Source organism: Prunus avium, chromosome 7 (genome assembly GCF_965620075.1).
Source record: "Prunus avium chromosome 7, drPruAviu1.hap1.1, whole genome shotgun sequence".
In the NCBI taxonomy this organism is placed as follows: Eukaryota; Viridiplantae; Streptophyta; class Magnoliopsida; order Rosales; family Rosaceae; genus Prunus; species Prunus avium.
In genome coordinates, this window is record NC_142290.1 from 21,771,646 (window position 1) to 21,786,082 (window position 14,437).

General features: G+C 36.1%; 3 protein-coding genes across 6 annotated transcripts; 2 read left to right on the forward strand and 1 right to left on the reverse strand.

The window, feature by feature from the left end:
* Positions 1-50: 50 nt before the first annotated feature.
* On the forward strand, positions 51-2,526 carry LOC110748788 (uncharacterized). 3 transcript variants are annotated; one of them, XM_021948739.2, is made up of 2 exons: positions 51-1,691; positions 2,027-2,526. In XM_021948739.2, the coding sequence occupies exon 1, from the start codon at positions 62-64 to the stop codon at positions 767-769; it is 708 nt and encodes a 235-aa protein (XP_021804431.2). In that variant the 5' UTR covers positions 51-61; the 3' UTR covers positions 770-1,691; positions 2,027-2,526. The 3 variants fall into 3 exon arrangements, with proteins under 3 accessions (XP_021804431.2, XP_021804432.2, XP_021804430.2); XM_021948740.2 differs by having other exon boundaries at positions 1,925-2,525; XM_021948738.2 differs by having other exon boundaries at positions 2,017-2,525.
* A 1,591-nt stretch (positions 2,527-4,117) lies between these two features.
* Positions 4,118-9,469, reverse strand: LOC110748742 (amino acid transporter AVT1A-like). The gene is made up of 12 exons (XM_088255886.1): positions 9,053-9,469; positions 7,930-8,216; positions 7,431-7,645; positions 7,117-7,140; positions 6,842-7,022; positions 6,511-6,730; positions 6,281-6,416; positions 6,162-6,185; positions 5,907-6,048; positions 5,586-5,629; positions 4,757-4,819; positions 4,118-4,428 (listed from the first exon to the last, which is right to left on the reverse strand). Exons 1-12 carry the CDS (start codon positions 9,235-9,237, stop codon positions 4,336-4,338), a joined length of 1,614 nt encoding a protein of 537 aa, XP_088112012.1. The 5' UTR covers positions 9,238-9,469; the 3' UTR covers positions 4,118-4,335.
* Positions 9,470-11,421: 1,952 nt separating this feature from the next.
* Positions 11,422-13,429, forward strand: LOC110748794 (uncharacterized). 2 transcript variants are annotated; one of them, XM_021948747.2, is made up of 5 exons: positions 11,422-11,555; positions 12,061-12,178; positions 12,271-12,343; positions 12,868-12,933; positions 13,021-13,429. In XM_021948747.2, the coding sequence occupies exons 1-5, from the start codon at positions 11,525-11,527 to the stop codon at positions 13,270-13,272; spliced, it is 540 nt and encodes a 179-aa protein (XP_021804439.2). In that variant the 5' UTR covers positions 11,422-11,524; the 3' UTR covers positions 13,273-13,429. The 2 variants fall into 2 exon arrangements, with proteins under 2 accessions (XP_021804439.2, XP_021804440.2); XM_021948748.2 differs by lacking the exon at positions 12,868-12,933.
* The last annotated feature ends 1,008 nt before the right edge of the window (positions 13,430-14,437 follow it).

The following is a 14,437-nucleotide window of genomic DNA, read 5'->3' on the forward strand; positions in this document are numbered from 1 at the left end:
GAGAGTTGGTATCCCAAGTTGGTCTCCCTAGCATTTTCCTTCCCAAAATAATACCATTGCCATGGCCAACGGCAACACGGATTATCGGTTCCTACACGACTGGGTTTCGGATATATTTGCGGACTACTTGAGGGAAGATATTCAAAACTTGGAGAAGCAGCAGGAGGAGATACTAAGCTCAGCTGCCTTCTTTTGCCCTCCCGTCGGCTCCTCCCTCGACCGTGCCACGCTGCTGTGTGAAAGCATTGCGAGGAAGGTTTTTCCGATAGAATCCCAAGGGCTTCAGGAGGCACACTACGCGGACAGAGTCCGAGATCGGCTGAGTAAGGAGGTGCTGGTGCCCTTGGCAGAGTTCTTGAGTTCTGAGGTCTCTCAAGGAAGGGGCTGCCCAATTAAAAAGTATTTGGAGGACTTGAAAGCCTCCAAGATTGAGCTTGAGGCCGAGGCTCTGCTTCCACATGAGATCATAGGCTATGCGAATGATGGGGATGTCGGACAAGCGGCTGAGCTTCAGTGGAAGGCAATGGTGGAGGAGGTCTACTTAAAGCAGGGCAAGTTCAGCAACTGCTTGGTTGCGTGTAACGTCTCGAGTGGACTCTTCAAGAATGTGTCTGTGGCTTTGGCTGTGCTGGTGTCTCAACTGGGTGAAGAGCCATGGAAAGGAAAGGTGATCAATTTCAGTCCAGAGCCTGAGCTGCATAATTTGGGGGATGACATTGACAATGATGCTCTCATGTCCAAGTGCGCCTCTGTGGGGAGGATGGTCTGAGGCAGGGAAATTGATTTTCGCAAAGTGTTTGATATGATTCTCCAAGTGGCTGTGGATGGGAATTTGAGGCCGGATCAGATGGTCAAGAAGGTATTTGTGCTCACCCGTCACGAAAACTTTGATTGGGCTGGTGGTAGTTGCTGGGAGTCGGATTATGAGGCAATACAAAGCAATTTTAAGGAGAAAGGGTACGGTGATGCAGTGCCACAGATTGTGTTTTGGCAGCTAGACCACTACGACAGGGTGCCCGTGCCTTGTCGTAGGCGACCAGGGGTGGCCACGCTCGGTGGCTTCTCCAGTAATTTGTTCAAGTCCTTCTTGGATAAAGATGGGGAAGTTGGCCCGCACCATGTCATGGAAGCAGCCATCTCTGGCCCACAGTATCAAAATCTGGCTGTAGTGGACTGAGAGACTCGTTTGTCTCTCGATCTAAACTGGTGGTGTGATTGATCAGACATTATTATAAATAATGTTAATCTTTAAATATCAATCCTTTATGAATTTGTTTAGTTAATTCACATTCACTAGTAGCGAGCTGCGTTTGTGATTATATCTTATCCTTGTTATTGGGTTGAGTTGATTTTTCCACCTGGTAAGTTGGTTCCTTTGCATTTAGAAATTGGTTCGTGTATCAACCTGACCTCTATTACAAATTAACTCCATTTTAATTATATTTGACTTTACAAGTGCTCCTTAAAATTTCATATAGCCTTTTGACGTTCATTCATAGTCCATATAGTTAACAGATGGGGGAAGCTGGCAACTCAGAAACATGGTTAAGCCATTCTATCAGTTATCAGTCAGTCGAAGACGTGAAGGTTGAATTGGATCCACAATCCTAGTGGATTATCAGTCTTTTGAGTTATGATACTCAAAAGATGTTCTGGAAGGATCCTCGAGTTTTGTTCTTCTCTGTTCACAGGTATGCTATAATTTAAACTGATACTCGTTCTTTTGGAATCTCACACCACACGTGGAGAATTCATAAATAATTAAAATTATAGCATCAACTATGTTAAATACATCTCTTATGATATTACAAATCGAGATGTCAAAATTGAATATTCATCAAATTATGTGTAAGATGGACAAGAAAATAGATCTCATACATCAAATTTGGTCCTTGACTGTTTGTTATGTACACGCTATATTTAGGTCATTGGGAGGAGGCTCTATAATAGATTGTTTTTGCTGAGTATCTAGTCTACTGTGGTTATGTCTTAAAAGTTGGTGATGTTATGCTGAAGAAACATGCAGAAGCTGGAGTAGCAATTAGTGATTACCGCTTCCTGAAGCCTGAATTCGGCTCAAAGCATCACCAAGAACAATAGCGACATCTCATTTGATGCTGAGGAACTCCTACAAATTGGGACAAGATGTAAAGAGGTGTGATTGTTGTATCCTTGTATTTTTTGGTCTATTTTAAAGATGGCTTGTTTGGAACAAAAGAGAGAAGAGGTGAGCAAGCCTAGCATACCTGACCTGGTCTATTTCAATTTTTTTATTGAATTAGAAAAAAAAGCAGTTAAAGCGGTTATTTGAAGTACATACCTGACCTGAGTTTGATTTGAGAGTTGAGAGTGAAATATCCAAAAGCAATAGAATACTACCATTAACCTTGTTAATCTGAAGTAAGTACTCTGAAAATTCATCAATCTACAATTGTTGCAATGGCAGTTAGTTGGGAATTAAATTCAACCCTTTGTTTACTTCTTTTCTTGTTACAATCGTGCAGGCAAGTATTTATCCAGGAAAAGTTTTGCCCCTCCAATTTAATAACCACAAGGGTTTAAGTACCTGAGTGGCATGAACATATTCATTCAATGCCCTCAAATTTCACTATTTGAATGGTACATTTAAACTATAGCATTTATCTGTTCTAGAGTCCTGCATGTAATTAACTAAAATTTACTTTGATGCCTATGGATTTTGAATTCTGTTTCTTTCGCTTCTTTGTTCGTTGACTCACGCACCCGTTTTCCTTAACTTCTAGACCAGAAGACGACTACCTCAGTGTGCATATTAGAACTGCTGGAGACTGGAGTTATCAAATATACAGTCTTTTTCAAGAGGTAAAAATTGGGAAAATTGAATAGAAAGAGTTCATCAAAATTTGGAAAAAGCTTATGAATTACAGGGATTTTTCTTTTTGAACTTTTACGGGCAACATTATCTGGAGTTAAGGGCTATCCCAAAGTACACATTGATGGGCCCTATGGTGCTGCCTCTCAAGACCATGTCAAGTATGACATTGTTGTGCCAGTGGGTTCTACCACAGTGGTGGTGACTTCCCCCTCCCCACTACGGCATCCCAGTTCGAAACCCCATGTGTGCACATTGGTGCTTGAGCCCCCTCCCCTTAGAGTAGCCTATCGTTGCGTTTCAAAACAAAAAAAAAGTATGACATTGTTGTTCTAATTGGTCCAGGCATAGGTTTTACACCTTTCATTAACATCCTTAAAGATGTTGTCAATGGTGCTGAAAAATCACATTGTGATCATGTAAGATTTTCTTGGCTTGGTTAATTTGTTATACTCTGTGTTTCATTTGAGACAACTAACAAATCCTTCTGATGGGTGATGGGGGTATATTTAAAATAGACTGGTTGCAGAGAATGGAGCTTAAGAAAGGCTCCACTAATATAGAATAAAGAAAGGAAAGTAACGCCATAGTAGCCGATTAATCCTCCAATAATATTCAAAATCAATGCCCTTTTTATAGTCTATTATTTATTGTTGCAGGATTGAATTTTCTTTTAAAAACTTCTGTTATGGTTCCCCTTTGCGCCCCCCCCCCCCCCCCCCCCCTCTCCCCAAAAAAACACATAATCCTAGGTCCGTCCCTACTCCGGGTTTGAGTACACTTTGTTATTATATCGCCTATTTGTTCATATCCGAATCCTCTCTAAATCTAATTTATTTCTAGTACTGGTGTGTCGCCTATAACATCATTTGTGATTAAAATTTGAGAAAACTTATGCTTCTAGTTGTTGGGAGAGTTTATCCCACGTTGAAAAGTTAAGAGACCTAGCATGATTTTATAAAGAATTTGGCTAATCCCTCCTATTGCCAATTGGTTTTGGGGTAGAACCTCAACTTTCTTCCCTAGTATATTATTACATATAAATTATTTTGCCATGGGAAAGAAAAGCTCAAAAAACAAATCATAGGTTATTTACATGCAAAGCACAAGCCTAGAGAATGTTCGTAATTGAAAAGGTAAGACCCCTTCAATTTTGCTACTTGCCCTAGTTCAAGCAAGAGTGATGAGATTATTCAATTAATCAATTTGAATTACTCAAGTAATATGGAATGAGAAGGAAGAAGTTAGTGAGATAAAGCCACTGTATAATAAAAGTCTTCACCTTATGCCCAATCTCCAACCACAATCAATCCATTCAAGACCAAAAAGGAAAAAGTAAACAAAAAAAGAGAAAAAAAAAAAAAAACAAATCAAGTACAATACCTATAAGGCTATCTAAAATTATAGGTAGAACGCATATATGCGGCGCAGGAGCAGCAAAGCAATGCACCGGTATTATTTAACTGTTGAACCACTTGAATATTTCAATAGCTCTTCACAATTTTTGAGACTGAAGAATATGTACCAAGGGTTGCGGCAAGTATGCCCAAAGCAGCAACTGTGGTACTAGAAACAACCTAAATAACCACAAAAGAAAGCATTAAGAAGCTTATCTCATGCATTTTGTTCTCTGTTTGTGGCTCGGCTTGGACTATATTAGAGTCGGGTTCAAATCAGTTCTTATGAATCCCACCTATCTAGATGAGACTTGTATAAGACACAATATGTTGGACTACTGTTGTCCATTTTAATAAGTTCAATCGCAAAATTTATAAGTTCACTACACAGCAACTAGGACACTTGTTCAATTTAATTGGAATAATCCAGTCCAATCTGAGCCACCAAATGAGCTAAAGAAAATGCAAGATGCTTTCAGTAAAAAATTAAGGTGTAGAGTTCCCTTACCTGTACCGTTGTAGCTTTCCTTCCTGCTATTTTCAGAAAGCATAGCGACGGCACTATTACTGACTGCACCAAAGCCACACATATCAAATTGATTATTATTTTTTTTTATATGTGTTTTTAAATATTTAATATCAACACCAAAAGAAAACGAGAAGGAACAAAGAGAAGATAAGAGATGCTAGCCAAAAAAAAAAACTCATGTCAATTTGCACAAACTCATATCACAATTTTCAGTCTATCAACAGACCATGTCAATTTGCACAAACTATTTCTCAATCAAGACTAGTCTTGAGGAAGAAGAATCCAGAGAAAGAAAGAAAATAAGACAGAGATCAGAAATCTGGCCTTATTAGTCTCCATTGCTAAGGATGTAAGGCATAATGACCATGTTTGGTGACTGGGATAAAATTGAATTATGATGTAGAAGTGGATCGCACTAAATTACATTGGATTGGAGATGATAACACTAATCCAGTGATGCATTTGGTACTACATATGATTAAGGAGCTGGATTAACTGAAATATAATATTACATGGCCTAACAAGATTAGACATAATCCAATCCAGCTTAATCCCAACCTTTTGGTGGGATTCATAATCCTACTACATTTGGGCCTAGTACGATTACGGTTTAGCTCCTAGCTAGCTAACATATTGATGATTAACACTTAACAGAGGAGACCTCACCTAACATGTACAGAGTAGCCTGGTTTTAGTTCTAAGATTAGATTGCATAATTGGTTATGGCACTGTTGACTTCAACTACTTATAGTTTGTGTCATTTTATGAACTGCAGCTATGTAATTGCTGAACAGAGGTGTAAGCTTACCACAAGAATACTGAGTAGAGAGCCTATCAAAGCCATCACAAGACCTGAAATAAGAAAAATACAACTGAGGTATTTAGGTTTTACAAAATTTGACTGGCACAGGTAATAAATGCATGAAAGATAGCAGTGCAATACTTTCATAATTTTTGTTTGAATTATAAGGTTTTGAACAATTAAATCAGTTCATTATCGGACTAGGGGAGAGCGAGCAGACATCGAATGATTAATTTCTATTTCTCGTTATCGTGGAATTCGTCTAAGTTCTACAGCGACCTAGCTGAAAGGTTTGAATTGAAGTAAGTGATTGAAGCCAAAACTTACCGAAGAAAGGTATAAGAAAGGCAGCACCAACAGAAGAAATGACAAGTGCTGTTCTTAAAACAATGAAACACCAGGTACTATTAGAAAGTCCAACCGGCAGCAGCTCCTCAAGACCCCTTGCTAATGGGTTCATCAACAGGGCATATTTGCTCAATGTTAAGGAAGCAAATAAAAGCTAACCACAGAATTATCAGATTATATCGACTAATATAATATCAAAAGTAACGCACACATTCACATATACAGTCTAAAAGGATATTTACTCAATGGGTTGATAACCTGTGAAAAAAAAAAAAAAAAACCAACAAAAATGAGCTCAGAAAGCACATATTTTCATCAAATATGAAGAGAGAATCCACAAATCTTAGACTTACTGTTGTCCAGAGTGCAAATTTGGACAGAAAAGCATGTGGTGGCATGTTTAAAGTTATCTGGGACAATGTTTGTTGACCAAACATGAGATATCCCATGACTGCAACACTCCCATATAAGAGCACACACAATATAAAACTGCACAAGAGAAAAGGTGCAAGGCATATAAGAAGGAAGGCCAAGGAATGTGTATGTACGTACGAAAAGGAGCAAAGCATTATAGGTTTTACACCATATTATCATCGCCTTGCTAAATTGTCGTCTGTCTGCCATGGATTGATAAATGTTTGGAAACACAGTATGCCCAGCAAAGCAAAACCCATACACACCAATTACAAGTGGAATTCCATTCCAGTTCACTGCTTGAGCATTGTGATGAAACCCAATCCCACCAGCGGTACCAAGTAAAATTACACACAGAACAATCAAAAGTGTGGCAATCACCCCACCAGCTGCCAAAAGAAAACAACTAAGAGTTGAGTTGATTGCATCGGAAATGAAATCATTCATATTTGCGAAGCTTGGAAACAATGTGGCATTTGTATAGAAGAAGTTTGCAAAACCTGAAAGGAAGGAAAGCAAACGAAGATCCCTCAACCAAACACTTGGTAGAACAACGAGGGCAGTTACTATTCCAAATAAGTGCAAGGAGTCCAGCTGAAAACCAGCCCAATTTAGGGATGTTCCTGGGAATAGCCTGCTGAGATTATCTCCTTCCAAAATAATGAATTCTACACAATAAGACTGCATATGTGGAAAAGAAATATTTTTTAGTATAAACAACTTATGGTTCAAAACTTCAAACACAATGTAAAACTAGAATCAACGTTTCACTTACATATAGTTCTGCGTACAAAACAATCTGCACCGTTATCAGAAGATGCAATGATATCAGAAAATATTGAATACAAAAGTTATTGACACGGAAGTTCTAACAAAGATAAGCAAATTTATATATCCAATAAAATTCAATGACACTTGGCCAAATTAGACTGTAAAGTGCTTCAAATAAATTTCTGTATCTTAAAATTGACCAGAAGAAAGATAAGCATTGGTATGTCAGCAAGCAATAACAACCATATTGAACTAGCCTGCCTAACTCTTCATTGCTAATAGTCAAGCCATATATAGTGCCAATAAGTTGCAACTTACGGATATGAAAAGACGCCCATATCTTCCAAAGGCAGCTTCTCCTAAATCTGGATAAGTTGTGATGCCTTCTTTGTTCTCAAAGCAGTATCTCATGAGTACCCCCGTGTAACAACACACAACTGCAAAAAGAAGTAGCACCACCAGACCCGCCCAGCCAGCTTCTTTCACTGTAGAAGGTGTTGAAAGAAGCCCAACTCCAGCCATTACATTAATTCCTGTCCAGAAAGATTGACACAATGAACTCAAGCAAATACAGCCACGACACGAAAGTGTAAACTACGGAGTAAATGCAGACACCGAATAGATCCACGTAACTACTGATGTAGCCTTTGTTTGCAAATGCTATATTTATTTAGTAAGCAGAATCATATCAAACCATAAACAAGTATATGAAAATTTTCTCACACGAACATTAGTTCTCATATCAACATCAATACCAAATATCATACAAAAACTAAGCAAATCATATCACACACAAAAAATTAAATCAAAGGTATACCATTGAAGATGGTTTGAGTGAAGCTACAGCCATGACCAATAGGTAGTTCTCCCGTCTGCTGCTTATGCAGAGTAGATTTTTCTGACAATAATGATTGGGTTATTGATATCCTATCCAAATCAGCCTTTTGAGGAGCAGATTCATTGGTAGACAGGAATGAAGACTTTGCAATCAGATCTAAAATGCCTTTTGAATAATTGTGAAAGCTTGCATAGCTACTAGTTGGAACAAATCCAAGATTTGCAATATTTGGTGATGCTGCGATTGAGTAAGAATCGATTGTCTCCCTGTCAAAAAATAACATAAAATACAATGTGATGAAAAATTCGTCTAAGAAATCATTATATAACAACTACTCTGCAAAATAAATCAAAATTACAATGATGCATAATGTACTAGATATTTTACTTATCCAACCGAGGCGAGACGATCCATACATGATCAGCCTATCAGCTCCCATAGTTGAGTGATTTAGTTTATCTTACAATGAAGTGATTTAGTTCTTGTTGAGCCAACATCCACTCACAAGTCACGCTACTACAGATTAGTTCAGTTGATGTGCCTCATTGAGAACTTAACAGGGCGCCTACGAAGGACCATATAAAGAGGCACATCAACTGAACTGGTTTCTGCTATTCTTTGGTACCTTTGGTAGGCGCCTACGAAGGACCGTTTACCAATGGTATGTGCAATAAGATAAATGTCTTCTTTGGTACAATCTCATGTGGAAAAATAAGCTCTAAATGATGAATTGGAATATGTGAAGTCTTTTGAATTGGTTTCTGCTATTCTATAACCTATCTCCTTCTCCAACACTAGAACTAAAACATTGGTTTCTTGGTGGACCATATTTCTCTTTTCTCCCATTTTCTGCCTTAGTTTTCCGCACAGCATAAAGAACATCTTCTTGCTGATTAAAAATTATGCATAATTGAAACAGAGATGGAATTCTTATCACACAATTGGTACGAAATTAACTTAAATTTTAATCCACATAATCTGTTATGACAAAAACAAATCAAATGGCAGGAGATTTCTACAGTGTATATCTCTTGATATCAAAATGGAACCAATTAAGAATGACCCAATAAGTTATCAAAAGGGGTGAAAGGAAGATGCATACTTGTAACTCTGAGGCCATTTCTGAGAAGTAAAACTAACAGGAGAGGAAACCTCAGCATGGTCACCACCATGGCTGCTACTAGAACTGCTCCCACTCTCAGTCTTGTTCTCCTCAATATCATCGTCTTCATCTTCACTCTCATACAGAAATGGATCCGTTTCTTTCTCCTTATCCTTCTCAGCCATGGTTGGTCAGCAAAACACAAAAAAGAAGACACAGAAACAGAAACAGAGGAGGTGAAAGAATTATTCCTAGTACCCTTTTTTTGTTAGATTTTATAAAATGTTGCAATGATGAAGAAGAGTGTAAGAGTGTTTTGTCTTTGTGGGTGGATTAATATGGTAGTGTGTTTTTATGCGTGGCTGAGAATGGCAGTCCAGAATGTTATAGAAGGCTAGCTCATAAAATCATGACATGGAATGTATGTGTGGGAGGTTTTCTAGGAATTCGGGTAAATATTCAAGCAAGTACATAGAACCGAATCGGTAATCACGTGAGAGTAGGTGATTTTTGGATGCTAATAAGAATTTATAATCCAACATACTTTATTAGGAAAATACTTTATGCCCAGTTTTTATTTATTTTTCCATTACGATGCATAAGAAAAAATTATCCTATTTATAGAACCTATAAAATAGTGCAACATTGCCATTAAAATTATACGGACAATAACATTATCGTCTTATAATTATTAGTTCCTTGGTTATGTGTCGTTCAAATGACAGTTGCTTACACATGAATGTTCAAAAGAAGACTAAACTATAAGGGAGAGGAGGTTTCTCACACACATACACACACTACCAAGCAACGGTGGAGCCAGAAAATATATCAAGAGGGATCAACCTCAAATGACAAGAATTAAAACAAAATTGAAAAAAATCATATAATAATAAAATCCTTTGTATTATTAAGTTATGTATCTATATATATAAAGCAAAAGGCAGAGAATGGTGAAACATTCAAAATATCAGAAAATATCTTTGGTTAATGCAAACATTAAGAATTGAAATTATTAATTAAACTGTTACAACAACAAAAAAATCTTAATTAAATGAGGATAATATGGTAAATTCACACTTTTTCATATTAAAAAAAAATTAAAATTAAAATTAAAAGAAAACCAGATAATGGATCCTATTTTTATAGAACACAACTACCCATTATCTTTTTTTAATTCTAATATAAATTTAAATTTTTTTTAAATAAAAGGCCTCTCGCAGGCGCGTAAGCACGTGCAGAGAGGCTAATTACAACTAAAGAATTAATTAAAAGGGTAAGAAGCATAAGTTAGGGACATGCGAGACAAAAGTTTTTATCTTCTGTAAGTCAACATTTCACTTTTGTAGTTTTTTCGAAAGATAAGATGGTGAGAAGGGTCACTTCACCATTGTGAGCTTTTATTGGCTGCACTCTTACTATCAAGGTACAATGGAAATTCGAATATGATACCATTGATCTGTCATGAAGGACAACAAACTATTGGCAGGTACATAGAAACAGTGATGAAGTGATGATGTTGCCATGCTTAATTATTTCCTTGACATGCGGAATGTACATAAGATTCTCTCCTCATAACAAACAAACGCATAACCAATCCAACAAATGCCTCTCTCTCTCTCTCTCTCTCTGTCATAGTTTTGTGGGCTAGTATATTAATGTCTACAATCAGACAAAGAATGCCAAGTTATATGGCTACAATGCGTCTCTTTGTGCCGTCCACAAAAAAAGAGTGTCTCTTTTGTAGCAGCACGTGACATATAAGTAATTTGAGTGATGAGATGAGACAGTAATATTATATAGCATATGTATATTTATTAATATTGTATCTTATGGCAGTCATCTTCCATCGAAGATATCTCAAATTTATGTGGAGCACACTTTGTGGTGTTCATTATAAATTTATTTTCGTGATATGTATCATCTACTTTACAAGTCTTCATTCATGGTCTCATAAATCATCTTTACAGAAAATTACACAAATTAAAGATTATTAAACATCTAGTTGTAACCAACAAAATCAACGAGCACATACTAAAATGACAACAATTTAATTGACTAGTCAAATGGTTTCGAATTCAAATGACTTTTTGTAGAGATGATCTTTTAAGGATACATAGAAATACACGGTTGAGATCATTGAAATATAACGTAGAGTGGACCTCACACAGGGCATTCATCAAATAAATTTATTTGAAAGAATTTCTCAATTAAAGCTCTCCATACATCAACATAACCATGAGTTGGCATTATGCATCGGTGGCCCAAATTAGGCAATTGCAATATGCGTTGCTTAATGCCTATTCCATATGTCTCCTGTACATGTTGTATTCTCTAAGGTTTTGCTTCCTCTTCCTAAAGAAGCATATATTCTCTTTCCACTTTGCAAGTCACAATATTGAGGCTTGGATCGTATTAAAGCACATCAAGCTCTCCCCTTTATTTCTTCACCATCTCCTGAAAAAAATATAGAAGATGGGCCAAACTCTGAAGAAATTATCTCCTGGTACTCTCTCTCTCTCTCTCTCTCTCTCTCTCTCTCTCCAATGGGCATTTCACCAAAAATTTATTGCTCTCTTATGAAATGATATAAAAGTCAATGTTTTTCTTTTAGTTGTATTATATAACATTCAAATTCAATAACATCGCATTGCTAGCCTCTCCACATGCGCTCCCTTATTAGACATCATAAAGATTTTTTTGGTTTATCTTGTGCTTGAGAATTTTTTCTTAATCACACATTTTAATTTATTTTTAGTTGATATGTGGTTGTCTTTATTTTTTATGGACATATTTATCATAATGGTTCTTGATAAATCGTGTGACACCATAGATTTCGGCCTGACTTTATAATAAAAGAGATGTATAATAGAGTTCTCTAGTGTTTGAGGATTATACTAGTGAACTCTATTATACATAAACAATATTAATAATCTAAATAATTAAAGTCTATGTAATTGCGGATTATACTATTAATGTCACCCTGAAATTTCCCTTATATTTATGCGCAGGAACGGAGGAGAACAAGATTAAGGAAATTGTAGAGAAGTGCTATGAAAACCATTTTCCAGCCACCTTTAGGGAACCAACCTTTATTGACTTTTACCGAGCAATATGCGAAACTGTCGAGTATAAATCATTTACCTCACAGTAATTATTATTTTTTTATTTCTTTTGGGCCATGAACATATGTGCTAACCTTCCTCCCATATTTTTGGTAGAGAAATCAACAAGAAGCTTGGTAACACACAATTTTGCTTGCCAACGGAAAGCAAACTCAAGCAAGCATACGAGGTAAGCATTTCTAAGGGTCCGTCTGGTATTGTTTTCTAAAAAGTATTTTTGGAAAAGGAAAAAAAAAACCGAGAAAACGAATTTGTATTTATAAGATCTACGAATATGCATATGGTAGCTTAATTAGAAAACAGTTTCAAAAAAGAAAAAGAGTAATGTAAGAATAACATAAACAATTTATGTGTCACTTCCCTTCAACCTTAATTTTCCATTAAAATGCATCATGTATACTGTTCATATGAGTCATTTTTCAAAGTCATCTGCATTATTGCCAAAATGTAGGGCACCATTTATATTGTTCAGATGTGTAACCTAGATTCATAGTTTGACAACGTAACTAATTTTGATAAATAAAAAACACTATATCAAGCATACGAAACTCTCTTGTCAAATTGTGCATGTGTTGTCATATTGTAAATTTGGACAATTAATTAGGTTGATGTATTCCAAATTCATACTATGACAACATAAGTATTTATTTGACAACATTAATTTTTAACACTACCCAAATCATGCATATATAGGAGAATTTTCCAGTAAGGATGCCCAACGTCCATCAGATGGGTCTATATTTTAGGATGGGCATGAAGGTAAAGGTTATAATAATGTGAACAACAAAATTATAATATTTTATAATGTGAAAATATATATATATATTAATTAATATATAATTGTAGAGCCACCACCAAGGCAAAGGAAGATCATTGACAAGGGAAGAGTTTCAAAGGATTTTCCAAGATGTGATTTTTAGTGCAGGATTTACTGGTGTAGGAGGAGCCAAGGACACACTGATTTACATCTTTGGTGTTCCACTCACTGCCTTGTTTGTCAAGCAACGACTGATGCCACGTGTCATTCCTAATGAGATTTTCATTCCATGCATCACCTCTGCCACTGTCTTCGTACTTGCTAAGCTGAACAAGATATGAGCAATGGAGCACTTGCCAACTGAGGGTTTTCCATAAATGATACATTGTCCAAGATTGAAATCAACAATGAATTATTTTAGTATAATTAATGTATTAATTTGTTGATGATCTGTTTACATCTTTTAAAATTTGTCTGAATTGTTTTCTACCATCAGAATTTTTGTGAAAAAATTTCTTGAGTCTGCCTGGGAAAAAATTGAATCCATATAGAACTTTCCTTTTTCAAAAAATAAAATTCTAATTTTGTTGAATTTTTTAATCAATTGAATTTTAATTTAAAATCCTTGATTAGAATTCATGCATTAATATATCAATTATGCATACTTTTTCAAACTTATCCTGTTAGACTGTATTTTTGGTTTTTGTTTTTGAAAAAACATTTTGCTGATACGTGAAAGTCGCGCAACTAATCATAACGAAGTTAAGCCTCAGTCAACCCTCCCTTTCCTTAGCTGGCAAAGGTTCCTTGAGGGTGTTCTTTAGCTGACAAAGTTGTTTGGTGATGTATTCTGAATATACTTGGAGTGGCCAAGTAAGGATGAAACCCCAACTGTCAATCCCTGTAATAAGACAATACAAGATATCTCGGTTGATCGTATTCAGTGTACTCATTCTCTAATGAACACCCATATGGTCCTACGATTAGAAACCTTTTAAGATATGAGCTGGAGAGCAAAAGTCTCCTAGATCTAACTTCTTTAGATCACTTTCCTCGGCTTATAACTCACGGACTTGTCATTCATATAACTAACTATTAGTGAGACTTTTATCAAACGACACTATTACCCTTGTGATTTAACTTCAATAGTTAGTTAACTGAAATACTCATAAAAGTTTCATCTCTTGATTGATTTTTAGGGCACATTTCCAACAGTTAAAGTCTCCTATCTCCTTGTAATTAGGCATTCATCTCCAATGCCCAATGTGTCAACTTTGATTCTTGATGTGAGCAGGCATTTCCCATACTGCTTACGAATACTGAAGTGCAATGTATTATGTTGCAAGCTTGGCTTCAATTTTTAACTTAAAAATAAATTTGCTTATCATGATAATCGAACCAAAGATCAGCTAGTAAATTAAATTATGTTAATGTCAATTGAACCATAAGGATGTTTATGTCATTGAATGAACTAAATTATGTAAATATAAAACAAAAAAGGCACCC